This window comes from Amblyomma maculatum, chromosome 9, assembly GCF_055883805.1.
Source record: "Amblyomma maculatum isolate TAMU_Amacu chromosome 9, ASM5588380v1, whole genome shotgun sequence".
Classification (NCBI taxonomy): Eukaryota; Metazoa; Arthropoda; class Arachnida; order Ixodida; family Ixodidae; genus Amblyomma; species Amblyomma maculatum.
Genome location: NC_139352.1, coordinates 22,906,679 through 22,932,323, shown reverse-complemented (window position 1 = coordinate 22,932,323; position 25,645 = coordinate 22,906,679). Strand labels below are relative to the sequence as shown.

The 25,645-nt window shown below is 46.7% G+C and overlaps 1 protein-coding gene across 1 annotated transcript in view; it reads right to left on the bottom strand.

Moving 5' to 3' along the window:
- LOC146178584 (uncharacterized) overlaps nt 1-25,645 on the bottom strand; it is a 31,544-nt gene that overhangs the window by 1,952 nt on the left and 3,947 nt on the right. The window contains exons 2-3 of the mRNA XM_084579998.1: nt 4,340-4,635; nt 675-886 (exon numbers count right to left, since the gene is read on the bottom strand). Of these exons, the coding sequence (XP_084436124.1) occupies nt 675-886; nt 4,340-4,635 (508 nt within the window). The remainder of the gene's footprint in view (nt 1-674; nt 887-4,339; nt 4,636-25,645) is intronic.

The window sequence follows — 25,645 nt, the reverse complement described above, 5'->3', positions numbered from 1 at the left end:
TTAGCAGTTTCGAGAGCTGAACAAATACGGATTCAAAGACATGACTATTAAGCTTAGAGCTACTACGGCCTTATAATGTGACGAGAACATACATCTGACAAGTTTCAAAAGTCATAATCACAGGCCACTTCGCGCACAGAAACGATCTATTAAACAGACTGGCCTCTTAAAGCACCGACAGCACTACTGCACAGGTCAGATTAAGTTTCATCAATCTTTTCGAACTTTCTTTCTTTTCGCTGCGTTGAACAGCTTGACTTTGTGGAACAGAGACTAGCAGTGTACATGCAAGGCATGGTGAGGAAAATGGGACGGGTTGATATGTATTTATGATGGCGCAATAGCGCAGCAAACTCGGACAGAGAGAGGACTGAGAAAAGAAAAGCGCTTCTATCATTTCCCTTACCAGCTAATTTTTATGTCTGAAAAGAAAAAGTGTACTAGAAAAAGACGGGATTCAATCAAATAAAATACGATGCAGGGCAACACCAACCGGTGATTTTGAAGAGCTGCAGTCACTAGAGTTGAAGTGTTCTTTAAGGCTTTTGTTTACGCACCGTCCGGTCCGATCAATATACACAGCGTCACATGTCCGTCCCACTAACCATGTTTGCTGTGCTGTTGACCCATCCTGAGTACATGCAAGGCCTCGGGCTATGTTTCTGGATACTCACTTAGAGTGCAACTGGCCGATGTACCCGTCCAGTTCCCGTAGTCGCTTCTCCATCTCCTTGCCGTCACCGCTCTCCGCGGCTCCAGTTCCTCCTGCACTGTCCATCTCACGGCGGATGACGTCACGAGTGGCCGTCAAGTTTCGCTCCGTCTCCTTGCCTTCGCGCATCTTCTGTTCGATGTCTCGGATGAGGGGTGCTTCTTCACGAACAATCTGCCACCGCGGTAGACAGGTGAAGGACCATGTTATTGCTTATTATAAGAGATTTAGGCTAGTAAAAATCTGGAAGCAACCAGCCCTGCGCTAGCAGTGTCCACGCTAACCCAGGGGAGTCTCTAGCTTCACCTTTCAATTGTGTTCTCTGCTGCTGGTCACATATGGTGGTTCCTCACGTCCCAGCTAGGAACCACTAAAGCCAACGCCTATGTCTATCGGCGGCGCCGTTGTGGATGAGTGGAGATCAATGCTGACTGTCCCGGATTCGTGAAGCGTGTACAAGGATCACGGTGATAGCTTTTAAGAGGCACAGCTACAGGCACCCGGTATGAGGCAGGCGGTCACAAAAATTTCGCCGTTTAGAGAAGGAAAAGAGGCCAGTTACAAATAACGCGCAGTAGATGACGCCATAGTTAGACATCCTTTGGATTAGTCAGGACTGCAACCAACCCGTTAATACAGGGCGTACACGCGTCTGCTTTCTAGAGAAGAGCATTATTTCTTTTGGTTGTTCATCAGTATGAAAGCCTAAGAGCTTGTTTTCAAACACTGTGTTTTGCTCTAGAGGCATACTAAATTCCACAAACATGAGCTCTTCGCAGCCAATTGGCTCATCATCTCTATTATATATATATATATATATATATATATATATATATATATATATATATATATATATATATATATATATATATATATATATATATATATATATATATATATATATATATATATATATATATATATATATATATATATATATATATCCAAATTTAGGCGTTAATTCAGCAACGAGGTATTTTCTAATTAGGCTCAGCACCAAACTCTTCATGTTGATGATACCTCATGGCACCGACCAGTCACTTCCATCTTACCACATAGCCGAGAGACCCGCTCTAGCTATTGCCACAAGGGTTGTCATTTTTTTTATTATTATTATGATCGGTCACAAAAGGCTCACCCACTGAATTGCTGCCCCTATCAGACTCTACTGACAGCGGCAAAGAAAAGAATCTGCTTAAGCTTAGTAACGAGCAAACTTAGCGAAGGTAAAAAAATATATATATAAATAAAACATTACAGGCAGGCCAGTGACGCCAGTTGCATACTGTTGGCAGCCACTTAGTGCACCACAGGTAATTCTTACTTTACAATGAATTGCTTAATTGGGATGATTTACCTAGATTATTAAATATTTGATTCGGGAAATAAGTGATAGTTGTATGTTTGAGAGCACCTTCGGAGGCGCCCATTTCATTATTTACGATTAGAAAATCTACACGTGTACTCTTCGAGCTCCAACTGAAGCCCGCAAACTGCAAAAGGAACCACTTGACTAGGGCATTCGTGTACCTTGATCGTGCTGCTCTCATCCTTGGTTTGAGCGAACAAAATCTGCTGCAGACATAACTTTACGGCTCCGTTTCAACGGTAGGAGTAGGTTTACGTTGAAGATTTGTTTGCCCGCGCCAGCCAAGCCATAAATCGCGAATTTCTTACTTTGTTTACAAATGACAAATAAAGCTCCTCTACTATATGCCCTTCCAATTTGCTAGTCTTTATTGCAACACAAAGCGCTGCGCGCTCCCTGCAACTTGCACTGCCAGGCGCGCTGCAACGGAGCCATCAAGTGACGGCCGCAGCTCTTTCTTTCGCTTATGTAACGGTTCATATGAGCACAGTAACCGCCATGCACAATTTATCCGTGACAGAGAGTATAGTCCGCTCTTAAGACTTTTCTCGTTACATCAGACTAAATTATCATCTCAACAATTTTGACGCCCCTGGCTTGTTTTGCTTAGCAAAATAAAATAAAAACTAATCCTGTTTACTGTTCAGCAAAGTAATACACACCCCGCGGACCACTGCCCATAATTAGCAACTGTTGTTATAAATTGTATCCTACTAGAGTCGCGCGTTTTTTGTTATAATTATTTCGCTGGCCCTCTTGTATGGAAAAGAAATACGCGAGATGCTCTTTAGTTTAGTAAATGCCATTTGTTGTCTGAAGTTCATATTTATAATGTAAGTAAATAACCTAAATACAGAATAAAATAAATGTAAAACAAAAATTGCCTAGTGTGCGCAACGTAGCTGCCAGCCGCAGACAGCTGGCTTGCATCGCCTGCCTTTAACGTTTCATTTTTTGCCTTTGACTTAATTTAGCTGGGACCCCTGGTTATATTTCATGAGGTCTATGGGTTTTTCGGAAGTCCAGGACCTGCAAAAAGAAACCGATCGCCTTCAAAGAGCTGAAAGGATTTGATTCGTAATCCGGCTTACAATGGTTTGGTTTGGTTTGGCTTGGTTTATGGGGTTTAACGTCCAAAGGGACTCGGGTACAGTGTCCTTAGGGCACTGTAACTCGGGCTACAAGAGACGCCGTAGTGGAGGGCTTCGGAAATTTTGGCAACCTAGGGATATTTAACGTGCGCTGGCATCGCACAACACACGAGCGTCTAGCTTTTCGCCTCCATTGAAAAGCGGCCGCAACAGCCGGGATTCGATCCCGCGTCCTCGGACGCAGTAGTCGAGCGGCCTAACCACTGCGCCACCATTGCGGCGGCCGCGCTTAAAATGGTTTGTGAATGAACATGTAGCATGCGTGTCGAAAGAAGCGGGTATCATGCGTGACACTTACAGGCCCAGGTATGGCGGCGAGTTTGGCCTCCTATAAATACTCCTTGCTCAGAGCCCGGAGCCACAGTTCAATGCCGTTTTCGCATTTATTTCCAAACGGAATGTGCCACCCGCAGGCCTATCTCAGGGAGACTATAGTCAGCAAAGCGTCATGGCTACCCATTTTACAGATGAAAGCTGCATATGACATATTCCTTAGCTTATACTCCAGATAACCAAAAGCATCATGAACCGCCTCCCCATCACAACTACCCTCCACTCGTGACTGGGTAAGCACAATGGGCAGTGTGAGGAAAAGAGGGGGCACCGCTGTCAGGAGTTGCGGAAAATTCTGACGAGTCCTTTCGCACAAGCCTACATGCCGGTGAAATGCACACGGCAGCAATGGTAAAATTTTGAGCTTCCAAGAGCATAAAAAACTGTTTTGTCCCTCTCCTTGTTTGAACAACCAGACAAACAACTGATTGATTGATTGATTGATTGATTGATTGATTGATTGAATGATTGATTGATTGATTGATTGATTGATTGAGTGAGTGAGTGAGTGAGTGAGTGAGTGAGTGAGTGAGTGAGTGTGAGTGAGTGAGTGAGTGAGTGAGTGAGTGAGTGAGTGAGTGAGTGAGTGAGTGAGTGAGTGAGTGAGTGAGTGAGTGAGTGAGTGAGTGAGTGAGTGAGTGAGTGAGTGAGTGAGTGAGTGAGTGAGTGAGTGAGTGAGTGAGTGAGTCCCTCACTTCGGGTTTGCTGGAATATATTAGATAGACATACTATCAACAAGCCGATAGATCGTGCAAGCAATAAAAGATTTCTTACGTTCTCTCCAATGTCATCCGCCGTGCTCCTAGGGCCTAGCTTTGATTGCTGCGCTAATTCTTTCACTGCATTGTCACTGCTCATGGCTGACCTCTGAACGGAATTTATTACTATGCCAGCCGCAGGCTTCACGGACTCTTTCGCTACGTTGTCAATACTCAGGGTTGACCCTCGCATCGATTTCTGGACCACGCTCTCCGCAGGCTCCTTTGGTTCTTTTGCTAGGTTGTTACTGAGTTCTGTCACCTGCACCAGTTTCTGTAAGCTCTCTGGAGGCTTCTTTGATTCGCCGCCATCTGAAAGGAAAAAAGGAAATTTTAGTAATTACGTCGAAACATCTCAGTGGCACTGCATGCCTTTTTTATTTTTAAGTGGCGGTATATGGTCATCAACAAGATTCCATCACTAGTATTGTTTCAAATACTAGTTGTAAACGAACTACTTACATATCAGCAGTTACTGTGTTTTTGCATCATTGTGAGTATGTTCTTTCCTCTAGCGTTTCTCTAGTTGTATTGCCATTTAGCCGTCTAATTCTTGTTACACGCTCCTCATTCTAGCTTAACTTCTATACCTATTTACTTATGTATAACTTTGCGTAATATTTTGATATGTACTTTAAATAATTATCATTGTTAAATTTTGTCTCTACGTTTAAACATTTGACTGCCCTCCTTGTTATGATCCGTGACGGGACTGACTGTATCAAATAAAGAAAGAAAGGAAGAATAAATCAGGTATTAGTGATTTCGGCCCTGGTACATTTAAAAAGTTGGCCAAGATTTTACAGTTTTATATCTATTGTCAAGACCATTTCTGCGGAAAGGCGAATCGAAAGGGGGCACCGCGACTACCGAAATTTAAAACCCATGACCGAGCGATTGATGTTGAAGTGATCAGCCAACACAGTATTTTTTTTTTCTTTTTTTTTTTTTTCTTTTTTTTTTTACTGTTCACTAGCAGTGGAAGGACCTTCTAGCCGACTCGGACGCACAGCATCAGCTCATGCTGGTGCAGCCGGCCAGATCCGCCGCTGAGGACAACGGACAGCGGACTCCTGGACAACGGACTACCTACTACTGCTCTTTCCTAACCCACTAGCCCTAACCCCAATAAAGTTTATCAAGCCACCAAGCAAAGTTTCGTAGGTGGTCCGGTAGAGAGGACGACGCTATGCAGGCCCATTGCATGCCACGCATTTGTGAACGCCGATTTGCCAGCAGAACAGGTAACTATAGCTTGCCCATAATATTGATCGCACGGCCTTCAACAATACTGGTATCAGAGCGGATAGAATCAAATTCCCTTGCTGAGGGACCCAAGCAAGAAATACTTCACCAGGGTTCGCGCTGGCGATATTCCTCCCATCAAGATGCGCCTGAGGCTCATCAATGCTAACAGAGGCGACAGAGAGGATACAAAATGCGAATGCCTCACTCTCGCGTGGCTATCCTAGCACACGTCGAGCCACAATTTCTGTTCCTCCGGACCAAAAAGCAGCGAACAACGCCGACTGCACGTTTCTCATAACACAGAGCGGAGGTTTAGCAACGTCGCACAGATACCGAAAAGGTACCCAGCATCACTAAATGGAAAATGTAACGTCCTTCACGCAAAGATAATTTAAAAGACTGGGCAGGTCGGGCGCTAAGCTTTATGCCCTCCGTAACCGAATACCACATTCCTTCCCAAACACCGTAACTGTCACATGTTACACCTAAAATGGGCGTCCCTTCGCACGACTGCAAGGGAATCGCTTAGGATAAGCGCACCTGCGGAGACTCTATGACAAAGTAATTGCGTTTAGAGTTCTTCAGTGCGGTCTCCGACAAAGAGTAATGCACTCAGAGTATAGAGAAGACCTCAAGCAGGCTCCGCTCATCTGCAGTGTATAGCGGGATGTCATCAGCGTATTGCGTCACACGCCCTGTACCCCTGCCTGGCAATGGCAGACCTCTAAGGCAAGGTAGGCGATGTACAGCCGATAAGAGAGCTTCTAAAGCCAGGAAAAACAAAAGGGGGAGAGCGGACAACCTTGACGAACGCTACGGGTTAAGTACAAGGGACAGGTCACGACCATCAAAAGAAAATGCGCTGGAAATATTTCTATTTATCTTCATTAGAAGAACAAAGGAAAACCGGAAGCCGAATTTCAATAGCGTTTATGTATCCATGATCGAGAAAATTGAAGGCTTTACCTTGGTCGTGGGATATCCTTGAGCTCGGCGACAGACTATGGGCGTCATGACCAGGTATACAGAGCAAACCTGGTGACAAAGATGAGGGAAGGTAGCAGTTTTCCAATACGTCGATTTCGCCAATACCTTGTAATCAGAGTTTAGCAAAGTATAGGTCACCAATTCCAGGACGAGACAAAGAAGGATCATTTTAGGTATGAGAGCAAACGACCATGTTTTGAATAAATGTGGAAAAACTTGATGACCGAAGTCGAATCTAATTACTTCTGTGAAAAGGGGACCTACAATGTGCCAGAACTGGGTGTAAAATTTTACCGGGAACCCACCTGTCCCAGGTGCTGAACCCCTTTTCTTGGAATCCAAAACTTCTTTAATTCCGCTAGAGGACAGTGGAGCCACAAGGCTGTCGTATTATTCAGTGCCACCTTGAGGCAAGCCCGTTAAAAAAATAATGTGTTGAAACGGAAGTCTCGGAGACCGGGGATAGTGACAGCGCGACAGCCCTAAAATGTCTAAAGAAGACAGAGAACTTCCTCCGATCCGGATAACTAGACGTCAGGAGAAAGTTTGAAATGCAGGGATTCCAGAAGGGTGCACTAAGGCTTGGAGCGTGAATCGGATCGCTTCAGGATAGGCTGCAGGACTGCACGAATGCGCCACGCTGCTGCCATCGAAAGGAAGGCACGAAAGGGACTCCGCAATCGTTCATGAAGCTCTTCCCTCTAGACACACGAGTGCCGATGGGGACGGGGTGCACCGCGCAATGCGAAGTTTTGCTGTCACCACACGCATGTCGTCCAACACTCGATTTCCTATGGTGCGCCCAGAGGAGACGCAATGATGACGCCACTCAGCCCTCCTGTACCGCACCAACCACTGATGTCCACAAAATGCGTTCAAGACTGCCCGGCGTCCCGTCCTCATGCAGAACACGGAGGTCTAAACACCATTGTCTTCTGAAAGCCGCTAGCGAAATGGGATATTGAGAGACACAGCAAAGGGACGGTGGTCAGTGATGTAGTACCATGACGCCGGGGGAAGCGGCAGCACATCAGCAGTACAAAGCCTGGAACCCACAAGCCTGGGCGAAGCATACGCCCTATCTAGACGGCTCGAAGAAATTCCGCTGCATCATGTCCACGCGACTCGCCCATAGACAACTCGAAGGCATCGGCTAGCGCAAGCTGCTCAACCAGACGTGACAACTATCGCGCATTCCAGAATGGCCTACCTCTTCCGAAGCCCTGAAAGTCTGTAACCGTATACAGCACGCATTTAAAATAGCCCAGCGTCACAATGTTGCACCCGCCTAAAAGTAAGCATCAAGCCCTTTGAAAACGTAATTAGCCTGATTAGAACGAGTGGGTATGTAGATTAAAAATAGTAAAATTAATATAATCGAATGTACAGTCATTTGCCAGCATGCGTTCAAGGGCGTCATAAAGTTGGTGGTGACGCAGGAGAACACGATTCAACATGACCGCACCAACGCCATTTAAGCGCGAGCTAGCATGTAAAAATAACGCCTATACATTAAGACACGTTTTAAATGCATATACGTCAGCTAGGTAGAACGAGAAGAAGATGGTTTACACGGTATGGAGTAGCACTGAACAAGGGTAAAGGGGGTACGCCTCAGTTCGCAGATCGAGCCAACGTTTCGACATGTGGACTTGTCAATTTACGGAGCGCGCAAATATCATCCCTTCAGCCTACTTGCTTCGACATTACGGAATCCGCACACATTAAGTACTGCAATCTTCAACGTATTCATCTCCATCCCTCTCAAGCAGACACTACACTCGACCTTACATTCTCATCACCGCGTCTTCTTCAGCGCTGGGAAGTTCTTTCTAATTCTTGGGGTAGTGATCACTTGCCCATCTTGCTCACTCTCAATCGTAAATGTCTTCGCGTTCGGACAACACGTTCGTTTTTCAACTGAGACAAGTTTCTTGCTAGTACTACGACCCCCTTCTCGGATATTGACTCCTTCCTGTCTGTACTCCGAGATGCCCGCACTCAAGCTCTCGAATATATCCCCTGTGACGATTCCACAGTTGGCATGGATGCTCACCTGGCTGACCTTTGGCGTCGCGCAGTCACCTCACGCAACGTTTTCGGACACAGCGGAAAACGTCACAAAGATCTCGTGCTTCTTCGACGACAATTCAAGCTTATCCGGGCATACCAGCTTCACCTGCAAAGTGAGGCTTGGCACTCTACATGCGACCGTCTTGGACAAGTACCGGGCCTATCACAACTTTGGCGCATCTTTCGTGGCCTAAATGGCAAGGCACGCGGGGCCCCACCTCTCACCGATTTCCTTCTCAATGGCAACCCGGCTGATGTTGAAGATGAAGTTATACGCACCTTTTTCCCATACGCCAGCCTAACGCCTCCACCAGCAGTTTCCATTTTCCCAGTCGGAAACCCTGATTCAGACCTGGATCGCCCATTCTCAAAGGGAGAACTGCAAGCAGCCCTCGGAAGAGGCCGAGCTCGCGCCACACCCGGGCATGACCGAGTCAGTTGGCAGGAGCTTCGCAATCTCGACTCGGCAGCCCAGGATGCCCTTCTGGACATCATTAATTCTTACTGGGAGACCGGAACGGTACCGGATAACCTCAAGCTTTCTCTTATTCTTCCTATCCCTAAACCTGGCAAAAACCCTCGACTTCCTAGTAATTTGCGTCCAATTGCACTGACGTCACATCTCTGTAAACTCATCGAGCGCCTGCTGCCTACCCGGATTAGTCACTACATTGAATACGTCAGTCCTGGATTTCATCCAGCTGAAGCCGGCTTCCGCCCTAACCTCGGAACGCATGACTGCCTTTGCCTTTTGCGAAGAGTTCTGAATAGAGTTCATCGTAAAACGCTACCTAACTATCTCCTGGCTGTCGATATACACAAAGCTTTTGACAATGTTCGCCATGAGGTTATCCTGGAGGAACTCACCAAACGATTTCCTAGTACTCGTGCCCAAATCTGGATCCGCAATTTTTTGACATCTAGACCCATTCAGCTACATGGCAAAGCTCCGGGATGAGTGCCCCGAACCTATTACTTGGATAGGGGTGTACCTCAGGGCTCCATTCTCGGACCCATATTGTTCAACTTGGCCATGACACGCGTCGCCGAGAATCTGGAAATCAGCACAAGCGCAAGATTCACTATATATGCCGATGATATTACCGTCTGGCCTGAGGCAGTGGATAACGTAGACAAATATTCTATGGAGACTGAACTTCAGGCGGCCCTTCTTTGTCTTGAAGATACACTAACCAAAATTGGCCTCGAACTCGCACCACATAAAACAGAATTGATTAGTATCGACGGAAAGCATAAAACCAACCCCAGTATGCAGATCCATCTTCACATCGGAGGCAACACCATCACCTCCTCAAATGGGCAAATCCGCATTCTTGGCCTGCCTATATCAAGCTGCAACAGCCCCCAGAAATGGGTTCATCAGTTACAACGCCTTTGGCCAGCACTGCTACATACTATTCGTCGCCTGTCCAACCGGCACGGCGGTGCGCGGCAGCATGCCTGCCGTGCGATGGCCAGAGCAGCGGCGGTCGGAAAAATCCTCTATGGCACACCCGTCCTCCAACTGTCGAAGACTGACTTCGCTAAGGTCGAACGCCTTCATCGCGCAACGCTACGCACTATTACCGGTCTACCTAAGCACACTCCTATAGCTGAACTTGAGCGTTTGGCCGCTCTTCCACCGCTCACTACCATCGTTACCGAGTCACAGACGCGTCATCGAATACGTCTAGAGAACACTGTCGAGTGGCGTCGCCTGCTTGCCTGGGATCAGCAGCGTAACGACAAGACACCAGCCCTATATGCATCTCTTCCCCCTTGGGAGATGCCAGTAGTCACACGCGTCCATCGCCGACCTATAAACCGCGATTTTGTCATTCCCCGGGAGCTCCTCGCTGCCCATCACCGACAAGAGCGAATCCCTGATACGACTGACACATACACCGACGCATCGATTACAAGCGAATTCGCATCTATGGCCTATGACAACCCTTCCCTTTCAGGCGCTTATGCCTGCCATCTACCTCAAGGTACCCCTCTTCACGCTGAACTCCTCGCGATTTGGGGAGCCTTGTCAGGAGTGCCTTGCACCGGAACTGGGTCAATACGTATTCTTACTGATTCCTTTGAAGCTTACAAGGATATCGCTACTCCGGGTTCACAAGATGCAACAGCTACGGCTATACAGCGCCTCCTTAAACGCCACCAACTCGCGACCAGAACTGTCGCTATTCACTGGACCCCAGGTCACTCGGACGAATCAGGGGGCAATGCGGCGGCACACGCCGCGGCTGCCTTGGCAGGTGGGATATCCACATTTACTTCCCCACCCCCCTTGCTTCATCCTTATTCGACCTTGGTCGGGCAACTCACCCCTTCTCTTGCCCTTATGCACTATACTCGGACCAAGTCTTTGTAGCCTCAGTCAGCATCGCATGCAGGTGGCCACACCAGACCCACCTTTTACGAGAAGAACCCACCTCACCCGAAGTCAAGAAGTATTTTTGAATAAGGTCATCGCCCATGCGGCTTACACGCCACGTATTATGGCCCACTGGCGTCAGTATACGGAGAAAATGATTACGTGCCCCCACTGTACGACTCTAACCTGCGGCGGCATATATCACTTACTTTGGGATTGCCCTGCTTTTTCTACTGGACGCCCCGAGATCGAACCCTACCGCCTGAACTACCGTTCCCTTCTAGAAACTGATGCTAACATACAGATGATATTTGCCAAGTATGGCTCGCTTAGTGGCCTGGTTAGAGCAATGTGATTCGAGTGACGACCTAAACAATGAAGATTATGTCTACTCCCCTTTATCCCCATCCATGGCCATGAGCATTCCCATTCAATAAAGGACATTCAATCAATCAATCAATCATTTAGAAGTAAAAATTAAACGCAATGCAAGGCAGATCAAAGCGCGCCGAAAACGGCGCAGAGCAATCTTATTTTTTGCGGACGGTCAGACCTGAAGAAGCACGAGACCTCCTGGGCCGTACTACTGAGGAGTCCGCGTCAGTCGCTGAGGGGTGAGGCCCCTGAACCTTGTCAGCGCAATCTCAACGTACGCTGTGTCCGACGACGTCGTGCTTGAGGTAGATGGCAACGACGCTAATTCGAGAGATGATTTGCCCGTCTGGTCACTTGTGGTGCCCTAGTCATCGATGACAAAACAGTTCGAAGACAACGACGGCGACCATGTGTCGTCGTTTGCAGCCACAGCTGGATTCGAGATTTCACTGGATTTTCGCGAGGTGTAGAACCCTCGAGAGGTGGCGGGTGGCTCTGCAGAGGAATTCTTTCCTGAGCAAGTTGGAGGTGCGATTAAATGAACGTCTGACGGCACGGTACTCAATGGCAGACATGCGTCGCACGTTTCAGACGTCTTCCCAGTTGAGGCCGGGGGTGCAGGTGTCGGAGCCTGCTCATCCCTAGTAGACGCAGAAAGAGCAGCAGCCTGAACGTCTAGACTGGCAGCCCTGAGTTCAGGCACGCAGTCGGGAACACTAGAAACTTGGGCGCTTGTTGCGTGAAGCTGTCAGTACTCTAGGGACGGGCGGGAATTGAAGCAGCTTCTGAGTACGATGGTTTATTCAAACAAGCCACGGTCGCATAGCGATCAACGCACCGCCAACAAGGAAGAGCGCATCCTAGGCCCGAGTGTCCAGAGACTCCTGGAGAGAAAACAGCCATACACTGGGCACGGAAGTGCACCCACGAAACATATCGGCGGCAAACGCAGTGGAGTCCTTTGTAGTAACAGGTCACCCGAGAACCGGCGACTTTCACGTAGTTGGGGACGGTGACTCGAGCTTCATGTCCATCAGAAAATACCGCGTCCCAGTGGTGACAGTAGGACATGATGTCATCAGGCCTAGGCTGTTATACAAGACATTACCGTAAGGCGCAAGAGCCTTTGCAGGGACCTCGCTAGGCACACGTGCTGGTAAAAACTAAATAGTTGCCTGGGTCACCTGTGGGCTCAGGGGCACGATAGCGATAGTGTTCCGTCCCGATTGCGAGGAAGGATGCGTCGATGATCTTAGCCATAGCAGCTTCACTTTTCACAGTTACTTGAAATTTGTGTCTTCCAAAGTGTTGACCGCAGTAAACTTCTTCAATATCAATAAAAGCGACCGCCGCGTCCATGACGTTCTCTGGAATAGCCCATATGGAAAACAATATCAAATGCTAGTGCCTTCGCAGGAGGCTGGCTTGCAGTGTCGAGACGCCCGCCAGATTAAGAGCGCCTTAACAACACTCCATTGAACTGTCCACTAAACGCACTACCAACGCAAGCTAGTGGTCTGAACATTGGCTAACGCAGGGGGAAAATGTGCGAAACTTGACCGGCGCACCGATTTCCGGTAGTGACATACAGGACAGAAAGCACCGGCGAATGGATTCCCTGAAATTCCACCCACAGCCGGCATCAGCGATCAGCAGTGTCTGGGTGCTGCTTGGCTTGAGATGCATGTACTACCACACATTCGGACCAGAAAGGACTTAACAGCAACTCTGTAAGGACTGCTTGATGTACTCGTGCATTAACAGCAGGTCTGCACAAGAGCGGGACTCTCGGAAATGGCGACATCCGCGGGCGCGCCAGGCGACGAACTGAGCTCTCTGCCTGCCCTGGTGGTCGCTAGGTCTAGCGGTTTTGCATCAAAGCAGCAAAGAACGGCGCTTTCAAAACGGATCAGCACCATAATAAAGGTTATTCTCGCAATACTAGCGCCACTAATCTAAAAGCTAATACCGGTCTCACAAGCTTGCAAGCACGCCGTAAAATATCTAGACTCTGTTTATTTCATAAATTTTATCATGCTTTATAATCTAGCATAGCATTCATGCCGATTCGTTGAATATCAAGTCCATCAGCCACACCTTGGCTGTTTATCCGCCACATGCCCGAACGACAACGCACCTCAACTCACTGGAACGATCTTCCCGCTGACATCGTCGTTCACCATAACCCAAGTCATTTCTGAACCGCCATTGAAAAAAGTTTTAGAGCGCAGCTCTTTGGCGTCCGTTCCTGGGTTTCGCGTCGTCGTCGGCCTCGTAACCAGCTCCGCCCCCCTTTCATCCCCCCAGCGCTAGCAGCGACCGACTGATACCGCTGGATGCCGCTGACGCCGCTAGAGAGTCAAGATAACGTGACTGCATAGAACACCGTCGCCCCCATGCAGAAAGAGGAGGGGAGGGACCCCCCCCCCCCCCCCCCCCCCCTGTTATGTGTGGCGGATAGGGTGCTCTTCAGTTGCCGACGCGCCGGTTATTTCACGTAGGCCCCGGCACGTCGACGGATACGTGACCACCTTCCGACGGCTAGACCTGGTTCTTGGCGCTGCGGAAGCGAGGGTATCATATTGTTTGCGTCGGCATCGGCGGCGTTGTCCCTGAAACCAACTCCGCAGCTGGGGTTGACTCACTATTGGCGTCAGCAGCATCAGTCAGTCGCTGCTATCTCTTCCCTCCTCCCTTTATCGCGTTGTCCGCTTTCTGCGCGCTTCTGCCCCCATCGTTTGCCGCTGGGTGTACACGCCGCCCCCCTCCCCCCTCTTCCTGCGAGTCTCCGGTTGTCAAAGCGCCGGCTCGAACTTAATTCCTTTCTTCGCGCGCTCTAAAAAATTCTGTGATAGCGCATACATGTGTTGCTCGATTTCTTTGCCTCAATCTATCGAAAAGGTGAAACAGCTTATTTGCTGCGCTCAAATTTCGCATTAGGAAGTAACGTAATCGTCGGTAATTTTTTTGTTAATCTCGACCATACAGTCAAGCCTACCCCTCATGTAACACCCGCACTCCTGAGGTAGTTGCGGTATTTGAAATAAATAAATAAATAAATTCGTCACTGATATGCCGGGAAGCCCGTTTAGTAACAAAATAAGTATAAACCCGATGCTTTTAGCGCGGAGCAGACGCCAGGCGATCAGACCGCACAGCAGCAGCTAAGTGGCTGTGTGAAAAAACTCCCTTGCTCCCTTGTGTCGCAGTTATCACTCGTAACAGCACTTCATTTTTGCCAACGATAATTTACCCGTTATTGACAATCCTGTATCCCAACAATTCCTATTTACCGAAAGAAAAAAATACTAAAGCATTTTTCGGACGCCAGCAGCCTACACAGGCCGTTTTTACTCGTATTGGCTGGCAGGCCGGCTGGCCGGGTCATGTGCCCAGCATAAGCATCTCAACGGCACAAGAACCATCCTACCCAGTTCTACGTCAGCATGACGTTCGCGTTCTGCTAGCTTGCATTGGCTATCGTCGTCCGCCGGTGCAGTTGCTGCAATAGCGCGCCGCAGCTAATCGCACACGCTTTTCGCACATATTTCCCCGCATTTTATCCCGTACTGACGACGTAGCTGTGTTTAGAAAAAGTTTTATTAGACATAAGACATTCACATTAGACATTCACATGAGCGGCGACAAATGACCAAAACAGGAATTGCACATGATTAACAACAAAGGAAAATGTACATAAAATACATCCTAACAGAACAAACACATCTCAGATCAGAATTTACATACGTAGCTAATCACACAGCGTCAACAATCAACTGAGGATAGATCCACAAATAATTAATTGCTGTTTGAATGCCTTATTCCGAATTGTGCTCTCTTGCGCTGAATACAGTAGCGGTTGATGTTAATGCAGGCCAGATATTTTGGTTTTATTCGCACATATATTTATTTCTCGCATTGTATCCGTCTGTCCGCCTTCGACTGTTATTTTGCATACAAGAATTGTACTGTATGTACAGTTAAGGTTTCATGGCGATAGTTTCATGTGGCGATAAGGTTTCATGGAGAAAGAAATTGATGCAGGCGTGGCGGAAAAACGCCGAATGCTCGCAGAGAAGGCCCCGCCGGGGTGGTGCAGTGGTAAGACGCCCGACTACTGTGCCGGGGTACCCGGGTTCAAAACCGACCGGAAACGAAGAGGAGTCCGTGTGCTGTGCGATGTCAGCGCACGTTAAAGATCCCCAGGTGGTCGAAATTACTCCGTAGCCCTCCACTACGGCTCCTCTTTCTCTCTTTCCACTTTCACTCCAATCTTCCTCCCTTCCCTTACGGCGCGGTTGCGGTGTCCACAGAAAACAAGTGAGACAGTTACCGCGCCTTTCCCTTCCTATAAATAAATCAGTTAAACTGACCGCGGCGGCTGCGTTTCGATGGGAGCGAAACGAAGTGGCGTACATGTGCTGTGCGATGTCAGCGCACGTTAAAGATCCCCAGATGGTTGAAATTACTCCGTAGCCCTCCACTACAACTCCTTTCTCTCTATCCACTTTCACTCCCACCCTCCTCCCTTCCCTTACGGCGTGGTTCAGGTGTCCACAGAAACAAGTGTGACATATTTCGCCTTCCCGTCCCTGCGAACCAATTATTATTATTATTATTATTATTATTATTATTATTATTATTATTATTATTATTATTATTATTATTATTATTATTATTATTATTATTATTATTATTATTATTATTATTATTATTATTATTATTATTCAAAAACATCGTTTCCGCTCTGCGGCTCGAATTATCTGATTGGAAGAAACGCCGGAACAGGATGACAGGTTGGCACCACTTCCAGTTCCAGCGCATAAGTGCGAAAATGACGAAAACGATTTTTTTTTATTGGTTTACAAGGGAAAGGCACAGTATCTGTCACACTTGCTCTGTGGATACCTGAACCGCGCCGTAAGGGAAGGAAGGAAGGTGGGAGTGAAAGTGGAAAGAGAGAAAGGGAAGCCGTAGTGGAGGGCTGCGGAGTAATTTCGGCCACCTGAGGATCTTTAAAGGCGCCCACAAACACCTCCCGAGCATACTGGTTCGGAAAAGTCCTTGTTTGTAAGCACCTCCAAATGCTTTCTTGGATTATATTTAGTGTCCTATCTGCCGGTGGGTATTCTAACCTGTTTAGTCGATAGTGCTCTGTAATCTCTTTGTAGCTGACTAGCCTGTCCCTGCTAAGAGTGTAGTGAGGATCAGAGCCTACCTGGAAGGTGAGACCGCGGGCAAGCTTATGAGCTCCCTCATTTCCCTGAAGCTGGGAGTGGGCGTGTAGGCGGGTAGGTTGACGCCTACCCTGTATCTGTTGGAAATTAAAGTTTTTACCACCCCCATACTAGCCTGAATATAGCCCACAGATAAACGACGGTTTCACTAGTGCAATTAGTCATTGTTGTGATGTATCATTACTGTGGCGGCTTTTAAAATCCTACTGTCTCAACTGTTGACTTGATTGCGTCAAGCTTATTTTGGCACGTAGTAAGTTTGTAGCCTATAAAATTTTGTCTTATAGTAAATTAGCTAAGACAACTGTGCCTACCTGGCTCGGTCATGCGCGATGCGCGAACCCGCGGTATCGTGAGCCGGCATTGGCAGCTTTCGGCCCTTGATACTGGCGCAGATTGCGGGTTCGCATTGTACGCAGCAGCAACGAATTAAGCACCCTTACCTAACTTACTACGAGTAAATAAAAGTTCCCTCAATATCAAAGCTCCGTGTGCAGTTTCACCACAAACGACTGAGCGGTTGAGCCGGAGAGATACAAGCCACAGTGGTAAACACGTATTAGGATACGTATGCTGTATATGCCCCTTGCAAAGGTTTCACATGACGTGCAGTGATGAGGAGGCACCGAAGAAATAAAGAAAACAACTTTATTTCGAGAGAAGGCCTACAGCATTTCTCTAGGTAAGTCCTAGAGCATATTCGATCACGCCCTGAGGAATTAAACAAAATTATTAAAAAAAAAAATTCTCTCCGCGGCGAAGCGCTGTGCTTTCTTAGTCGCTCAGCAGTATAAATTACCGCTATGAACACAGTATTATTTCGCGCACATAATAATAATCAGCGCAATTACACTTTTGTCCTGCAAACTGTGTAGCTTAAGAGATGGGGAACAGAGAGCCCGTGAAAAGAGAGGTGCGATATGGTCACTTGTGAAGTCGGCTCACTTTAATTACTTCCATTTACTTCTAGCTTGGCCTCAAGAAGCTGAACAACTCTGATCGGCATAATTATTTGCAATCTAGCCTTACACACACCCTGAATCCACAGTTGCTCTGCCTTTCCTACTTTTTGTTTCAAGCGGCAGCTTTGATGCAATACTTGAAGGGCCTGCGGGCGGTCGCACACCATGTGGAGTTGTCGCGATAAGCAAACAGCAACATGTTTTGTGTGCACTTTTGCTTGGCCGCAGCCAGAAGCGAAACACAGACATGGGTACAAGAAGACTGCACTCACTCCGACAGAAAAAGTCATATGAAACTGCGCTCCAGCTATTGTTAGTCACAGCAAACACATTGAAACAAATGTTTCGGCTCCAGCGGCCAATGCTTTGTGGCGCTGATGCCAGTATGTAGAGCATTTGGAATAAGTATACTGACAGTTGTACTGTGCAATTGAATAGTCGTGATGAAGTGCAAATCTGTGCCTGTGTGCTGCAATTAGTTCTTCTTTTGACGGTCTTTCATAGGCATCAGTCATAAAGTGGCGCTCTGAAGCCATGCTTGCTGCTGTCTCTCTGTGTGAAGAGCCCTGAGACCGTTTCTCCACATCCTGGAGGAGCCTGTGGATGTACGCTGTGTAAAATAGTCATCGAGATTATAACAGTTCACTTAGTTTTTCGTGTAATATTATAAGTAGAACAAAGTTTCAGCTTACAAAAAGTAGGCTCCATTTTCACTGGAGCGGCACTGAAATGTCCTTTTCTTGATTTTGCCATTTTCACTTTCCAGCAGTCCTCTTCTTTTCTTTTTTTTTTTTTTTTTGCAGTGCCATGGAGCCTTGAAGAATTTTCATTGAAGTGAATAACAGCCAGATGTGACCTAAAAAGAAGGTAAATATGAATGAATGTCTCATACTATGTAAAAACATGTGTTTCTTGTAGCCTACTAGCAAAATTATGCCAAGTAGAGGCTACTATATGGAACCATTATACATTATATTCACATTACTGCAGCAAAGATTGCTTCTGTTTTAACTTCTATATCCAGCGCCTTTATATTGAATTAAGAATGTGATATAGTGATCTTCAAGCAGCAAAATTAATGTATGACACGGGCTATAAAACATCAACCATGTTCTATCTGCTGTTGTATTCTAGCGATTGTCATCAGTCTAAGTGATCAAGTGAACCTTTAGCATTCTTTCAGTTTCAATACAGTAGCTTTGGGACATTCAAGACGGTTCTAGAGGGGTCGAAAACTTGCGCTGATAACTTCCAGTTCTTTAAAAACTACCTTTGTCTTAATAATGCACCAAAATGAGGAGCACAAAAGAGAGACGAGGTGTTTTTCCAGCCTGCCCTCCATGCTTGCCCTCAACTTTGTGTCATTGCAGTGTCTCAGCTCTTGTCATTTCTGTCTGTATGTATTCCTGGTGTGCTGTTCTTTATCTCATCCCATCTGCCTATTCTAACATAAGAGCAATGACTTTCAATGAGGACCCTTGGGTGGCCTGTGCAGTACATCTATAGCCTCCTGTCTCACTTTTTCCATGGAAGGGTATTACAGAATGGCTAGTTCTACCATCCAACCAAATATGTTTTTACCATATTATATGAAGCATCTTTGAATGTCAGAAGTGTGCACCGCAGTCTCCTCCAAATGTATGAAAACTACCTTTGACATGGCAGTGTTCCAAGTTTTGAAAAGATAAGTTCAGCTAATTTTACAGCAGTGTATTTACTATCAGGATGGAAGGATTGTGGCAACAGGCTCATTGGGTGCCTACTTTATGCAGAAGTTGGGATTGAGTTACGTGGCGGGCACGCTTTTTTTTTTTTTTGGCAGATGTCAGGTTCGACTCCTGTGACTCGCAATTGTAGGATCTCGTTTTACCTGGCCTGATAACATGAGAGCTCCAGATCAAGCACTGCACTAAGGAGACTGAAGTCAAGCCCAACTTCCATAAAAAGAAGGCACCCAATGCATCCAGTAACACAGCACCTGCTCCCTCCTCAAATTAAAAAAAAAAAAAGACGAACTCGTTTTCTCTTTTTCTTCAGGCCTCAGAACTACACCATGAGAAAGACTGTTTTGAGGTGCTTGAAATTGGTCACAGTGCAATTTTTCAGCCCTCCAGGGCTATTCCATAGCCCGAACAAAAAGTTACCTGCTTAGTTGCAAGTTGAAGAATCAAAAGTAGTAAAAGTAAATGAAGCAAAGGCAGCATAAACTTTCATAGACGAACTTCTGTTTTTCTTTTTCGCACTGTGTTCTATTTCCTCTGGCTTCTGTTCCTTTTATAATGACAATATTATGTACATACATTAAAAGCTTCATGCAAGGGTTTATTGTTTGCACATGCCATGCAGAAAAGTTGGACTGCATAGTCACACTGGAGTGAAAAATAATGTCTTAATCTTCGCTTTCATTCAACTTAACTTACTTGCATCCCACCATCCGAGTATGCAATTGATTTGGGAGCAAACCTCTGATGACCAAGTTGTGAAAAGATTCAAGGGAAGGTGCTTGGGCTTTGGGAATGTCATTCAAAAACCGGGAGTCCTTCAGAATGGAGCTCATACATAAATATATATATATATATATATATATATATATATATATATATATATATATATATATATATATATATATATATATATATATATATATATATATATATATATATAAATATTTGCCGGATGAGTTGCAGTGTTGGTAGTATTGTAGTCAATCATGGGTACTGAACCTGCTTACAGCTGCTGCATTGCAGCTGTAAACAGTTTTAGCATCATATTTATAAAAAGACCCCAGGTCTTGTACTACTATTTTACTGTGAAAAGAAATCTAAGAGATGTTGTCGAGCAAACATGCTGCACTTTGCCCCTTTAAAATTGTCAGTATAAGACAGTATAGAAAATCCCATTGTATTTGTGTTCCATACTTGCATGTATAACCAAGCTGCCTCAGTAATAAAATATCTTGCAGTCTCAGCACTCACATTTACATTATTTTGTTTCTTCACTTCATTATGGGTTTCTTTCTCGGCTATGTCATATGTCAACTTGCTGTTATGTGCGGATGTGTTGAAAGTTTTTTCTGTCAAGTTCTAATTGCATTACCTATCCCTTAAATATATCATTGGTTGACAAATGCCCCAAATGTGAGCCATGCACCTGCCAAACAACATCAAAGTGAAAACTTTACAAAAAAAAACCTATACAAAACATTATCTCTGCTTATCCATTGCTTGTTTGCAAGAAGCTCATGCAGGCATTTGCTGTATGGTCCATCAAGGCCATCATGCTTATCGCATATGTGGTTCAACAGGCTGCACCACATGCTGATAATCAGGTAACCATCACCCTGACTCAGGGCAGCAACATCGTAAACACGACTTGTGATTGTCTGGATCCATGGTTCTATTACTTCACAGCCCTTCGACCTGCTCACAGCTTTCAACTTCTTAAATCCAGTGCAGAATAATGTTATGACCATGTGTGCTCGCCCTAATTATTAAAGCAAGCAACTGCACGCATCTTTAGTGATGTGCCAGGCATCAAAGTAGTGCTGTATGTGTGATTTGCTGTTCTTGCAATATGTCCAAATAGCTGGGTGCCGGTCTGTAGATAGATGAAATTAAAACTCATTACATAATGATATGTGTCTGCAAAATGTACCTCTAAATGATTAATTTGATTCTTTTTTATGTATAGACATGCAAGCAGCCCTTCCCAAGGACACTCTTGGTGAGGTTGAAAATAAGTTCTCCTAATAATATGCAGAAATTGTCGCCTTTTGTTAAAAGACTGCACTGAGACTCGTTAAATTGAGGCCAGGCCCCATGCTCGCGCTATTGGGCGCTGCAGCTGACTTCACAAATATGAATTGCAGCTTGCCAATTTTCGTATTGCAGCATTGCCTTACCTCTCCTATTCTTACCTGTTCTCATTGTAGGATATGGTCAGTCTGAATGATAACAACGTTGTACGTGCAGTACTTGGCGCTGTAGCCCGGGGAGTCGCAACACCCATCTCCTGCGAGGTCCAATTCCATTCCATCCAGCTGGCTGATGATCTGCACCTGCTGTTCCTGGAAAAGCTGGGACAAAAATAAATGTGCATTTGTGAGCCACTGTAACATTGCGCCGAACTGTGTCACTCGATCGTTGCACTGCTGCAATCACGCGCAATTGTTTTTTTGTTTTTTAACGCAAGCTTGCCATAAGGCATATTATAAAAACCCGTGTAAATTATTTTCCGTTAGCAACCGGAGAAGGCTCCTGCTCTTATTGTTGTCAGTGAACCATTTGGAGAAGTCCTCTTCCCTTGTTGCGGTTTATCTCCTTCTCCGGCCCCCCTTCCCGCAGAAAAAATCTAGGTGTGGATAACTCCTGTTATGCTCCTGTCAACCAACACTTACATCTCCTATCGGCAGCTGATCGCTAAGGGATTAAGAGGCACAACTTTGAGCGACTAAGCCAGTTCACGCGAGTGATAACGTTGCATTCGCAACCCCCCCCCCCCCCTTCTTTCTTGCTGAAGGGTAAAGCCCCTTGGCACGTTCTTTTTTTTTTTTTCTCTTCATTCCTCACAGTGTCCCTCCTTTTTTTCCTTCTTCGGTCTTTTATCAACCGGCCATCTCGGTTTTCACGTGTTTCTTTCCTGGCCGCCTTTGTATAGATCGTTATCTTTCACGGAGGAGCATCGTATAGTCAAACACACGAGGAGCCTAAACACGAAGGTTTAAAGGTTCGAGCAAGGAGCAAGAGAGTTTCCCTCTGCGACGCTAGGAAGACCGCTCTCTGAGATCTCGATTCTGAATTTCTAGTCTTTCGCTGACATCTCATACCCTTGATGCGGCATGGCTATTATGGACCCCGAGCTCGAAAAGCCACTTCGGGGAATGAGTGCCGAGATATGACTCAACCCACGTAAGTACACGCCGTTAAAGAATCCGGTGCTGAATCCCGGCGACGATAGTATACGGCTTATATGGGTGCATTGGTGCATGGAGTCGACTAGCGTAAGAGCAAAAAATATCAAAATCTCATCATAAGCTCGCCACTGTTTTTTTTTTTTTTTAGCAGTGTAATTCACAGTGATCATGACAAATCTCGCTTATGCACGCCACAACGTCGAGCGAGATTGTCTGAATTAGTTAAAAAAAAAATCCACACTGTACTGTGATAACGCGTCTAAAGCTAATATTATCACAATATTTTCACTTTACACTTACCGGCAGTGTTGGAAGCAGCAGCGTTGGTACCGCTCCTTCACGCAGACGCAGTCTCCTTGGGATCCTCAAATCGCGAACCATATCCGGGTAAAAATTATACGCATCGGGAGAGAAATGCCATCCACAAACGTAGATAAACGCTTTCTTCACCGATGCTGGCTATCCGATGAGCTGTAGCCACTGTTTCCGGAGGTTGGCGTCTTGAGGCACTTTATGCAGAATGTTTTTTTCTGCCGTCACTAGCAATACCTTCGCAGCCAGGGACTGCACACTTTAGCAACCTCCCACTCATGTCCCGTCAAAACAACAATTCAGCGCTTCGATAACTGCCTTCGCAAACTCAAGAAAGTGGCCAGTCTAGCCCAGAGCTGTCCTGAACCCGTCGTGCACAGGATGTAACACAAAATCGAGGGTGAGGTCAACGCCAGGGATGTATAATGTGGCAACAAAACTTCTGAGTCGCACCGAAGGGCGATGACGATGAAGCAGACGACGAGAGGCCCCCGGCGGCGCGTAAAACCCCTCAATAAACTAAAAGTAGCGCCATCTCCTCTCTCCTCCTCCGGCGGCGCCGCTCCTCCTCTCGCATTTCGACCGTGGCTCCACCTACGCGGGGCGCGACCAGCGCGCGCGCTCTCCGAAGCATTCGATGAAGCCTTCATCGATGAAGCCTCCGGCCTATTCGATGAAGCCAGACCTTCCTCCCAGCAGCATTGCGATTCCCGGATGGTATTCTAAATAACCTCTTGCCATCCCGCTCAGTTGTGCTGCACCCGAATGCGCAGCAAGTCGGCATTTGAAACAAAAGACTTCAAAGGCCAGCGAAAAAGAGGTGCGAACCGCAGCAAAATACAGCAAAACACACGGCGATATGTGCCGCGCGCGCGCCGCCCGCCCCGCTGGAAAGGAGGAAGCCGCACGCCCAGCAAAAAAAAAAAAAAAAAAGCGCGCGCGAGCACGTGACGGCGCTCGGCCAATGAGAGGGTCAAACGACGAAGGAGAGCGCCGGAGAGGAGGCGGGCGGCAAACTTCACATGTTGGCGCTACTTTTAGTCTATTGAGGGGTTTTAGCGGCGCGTCGGCAAGCGCGCCAAAACGGAAGTTGCGGCCACCGTGGTTGCGGCGTGCGGCGCTAAGCAAAAAAGTACAAGCGCAAATGCGTTAGTTGTGACGCGTTAGTGGGCGAGGCCCGTGAGGAGGGCCAGCCTTTGCGCGCGCTAAAAAGGTGAGAGGAGGACGAAAGCCGCGAAGGCGCAGATATTCAAATTTTGATTGCAAATAACTCTGCTTCCAAATGCCACATTTCAAAAATTCTTGCGGGAAGGTTATTTTACATCGACATTCTTTCACATACTAGGCATAGGGAAACTGTATTGCTATAGCTGTTTTGAGCCCCTTTCACGTGCGCTGACATCGCACAGGAAACGGACGCCACTTAGTTTCGCCTCCATTGAAACGCAGCCGCCGTGGTCGGGTTCGAACCCAGGAACTCCGGCACAGTAGTCGGGCGTCTTACCACTGCACCACCCCGGCGGGTCACCAAAACGATGCAAACTCTGAATACGGACCCTGATCTCTAGCCAGCTAGACTACTTCCGTGACCCGGGGGATGGCTCTCGGCCCACCGAGGCTAGGGACATAAGTCCTTCGTCATTTGCGGCGGTGGCTCCTTGCAACACCCTCTTGACTATTTTCATGCCGAGAAGGTGTTGTTCCTTGCCCCCGGTGCATCTGTTGTGCACACCATCAATGCACTCGCCACCGCTTCGGTGGCAGACGACAGCTGTTGCGACGCACGTCTCTTTTCTGAAACGAAAACTTCAGTCTGACATGTTTTACCCAAGGTCAACCTTCGCGTCCTCTTGACCTTCAACCAGCCAGATTTACAGTGTGGCGATATATCTTCACTTATAATGTACTGATAATTGACCTTGACGTCAGATGCAGTATCACGTGTTATCGTTTGTAGTTGCCGGCATACTCGACTCCATAGTCTCGCCAACTTAATCCTTCCTTCCTCTCTGCCTCCCTCCCTTACCTTATTCTTCCCTTCCTCCCCTCCTTCCTCCCTTGCTTCATATTCAACCATCTTGTTTAAAACATTGTGCTGGCGCAGTAGAGAATTGGCAACGTGAAGACCCCACCTGGGGCTAGGCTAACTTCAACCACAAAATCTTTTTCTGAATCAACCCCCTTGTTTACAAACACTGTGCTGTCATAGTGGAGAACAGGCGACCTGGAAACACGTCACCGTTTTTTCAGGAGAGAAGGACAGCCTTCAAGAGACAAAAAAAAAAACTATAACAGATTACCAGCTTAAATTCGTGAATTTAATTTCAAACTGACTTGACACCAGGCAGCCAGCATGGGCAGTGGCACACTAAGCAGTGAAACTCGCGCCTCACTATGGCTGCTTTTAGCAGAAACGCCACGTTATTGCTTGGTAGAGCTTGGATTCAGTTACTTTTTAGTTCGGCAATTTTTTAGTTAAGGAATTCCGAACAGATGCTCTGAAAGAACGATCCGTTCGTTACCATTACTTGCCTGACAGAAAATACCGCATTTCTCTGCGTCCCATGTATGTCGAAAAAAAAAGAAGCTACTACTTCAACACCTTCTACCTTTATCAAGCAAAGAGAGCTCGAATCCATGAGACGACTTAGAACTTCCAAATACAGATTACTTTAGAGGACGACTGCGCCCATTCTGCCCTGAAGAAGCTTTTCTGTTCCTCGTGTGCCAGTGCAGTAATCGTTGAGAGCATCGCCTGGAAGATGAAGACAAGAGCATGGTACTTCTTCTTTCCAAAGGTTGCCTCAAGAGTTGGACTGTGAAGAAGGCTGAC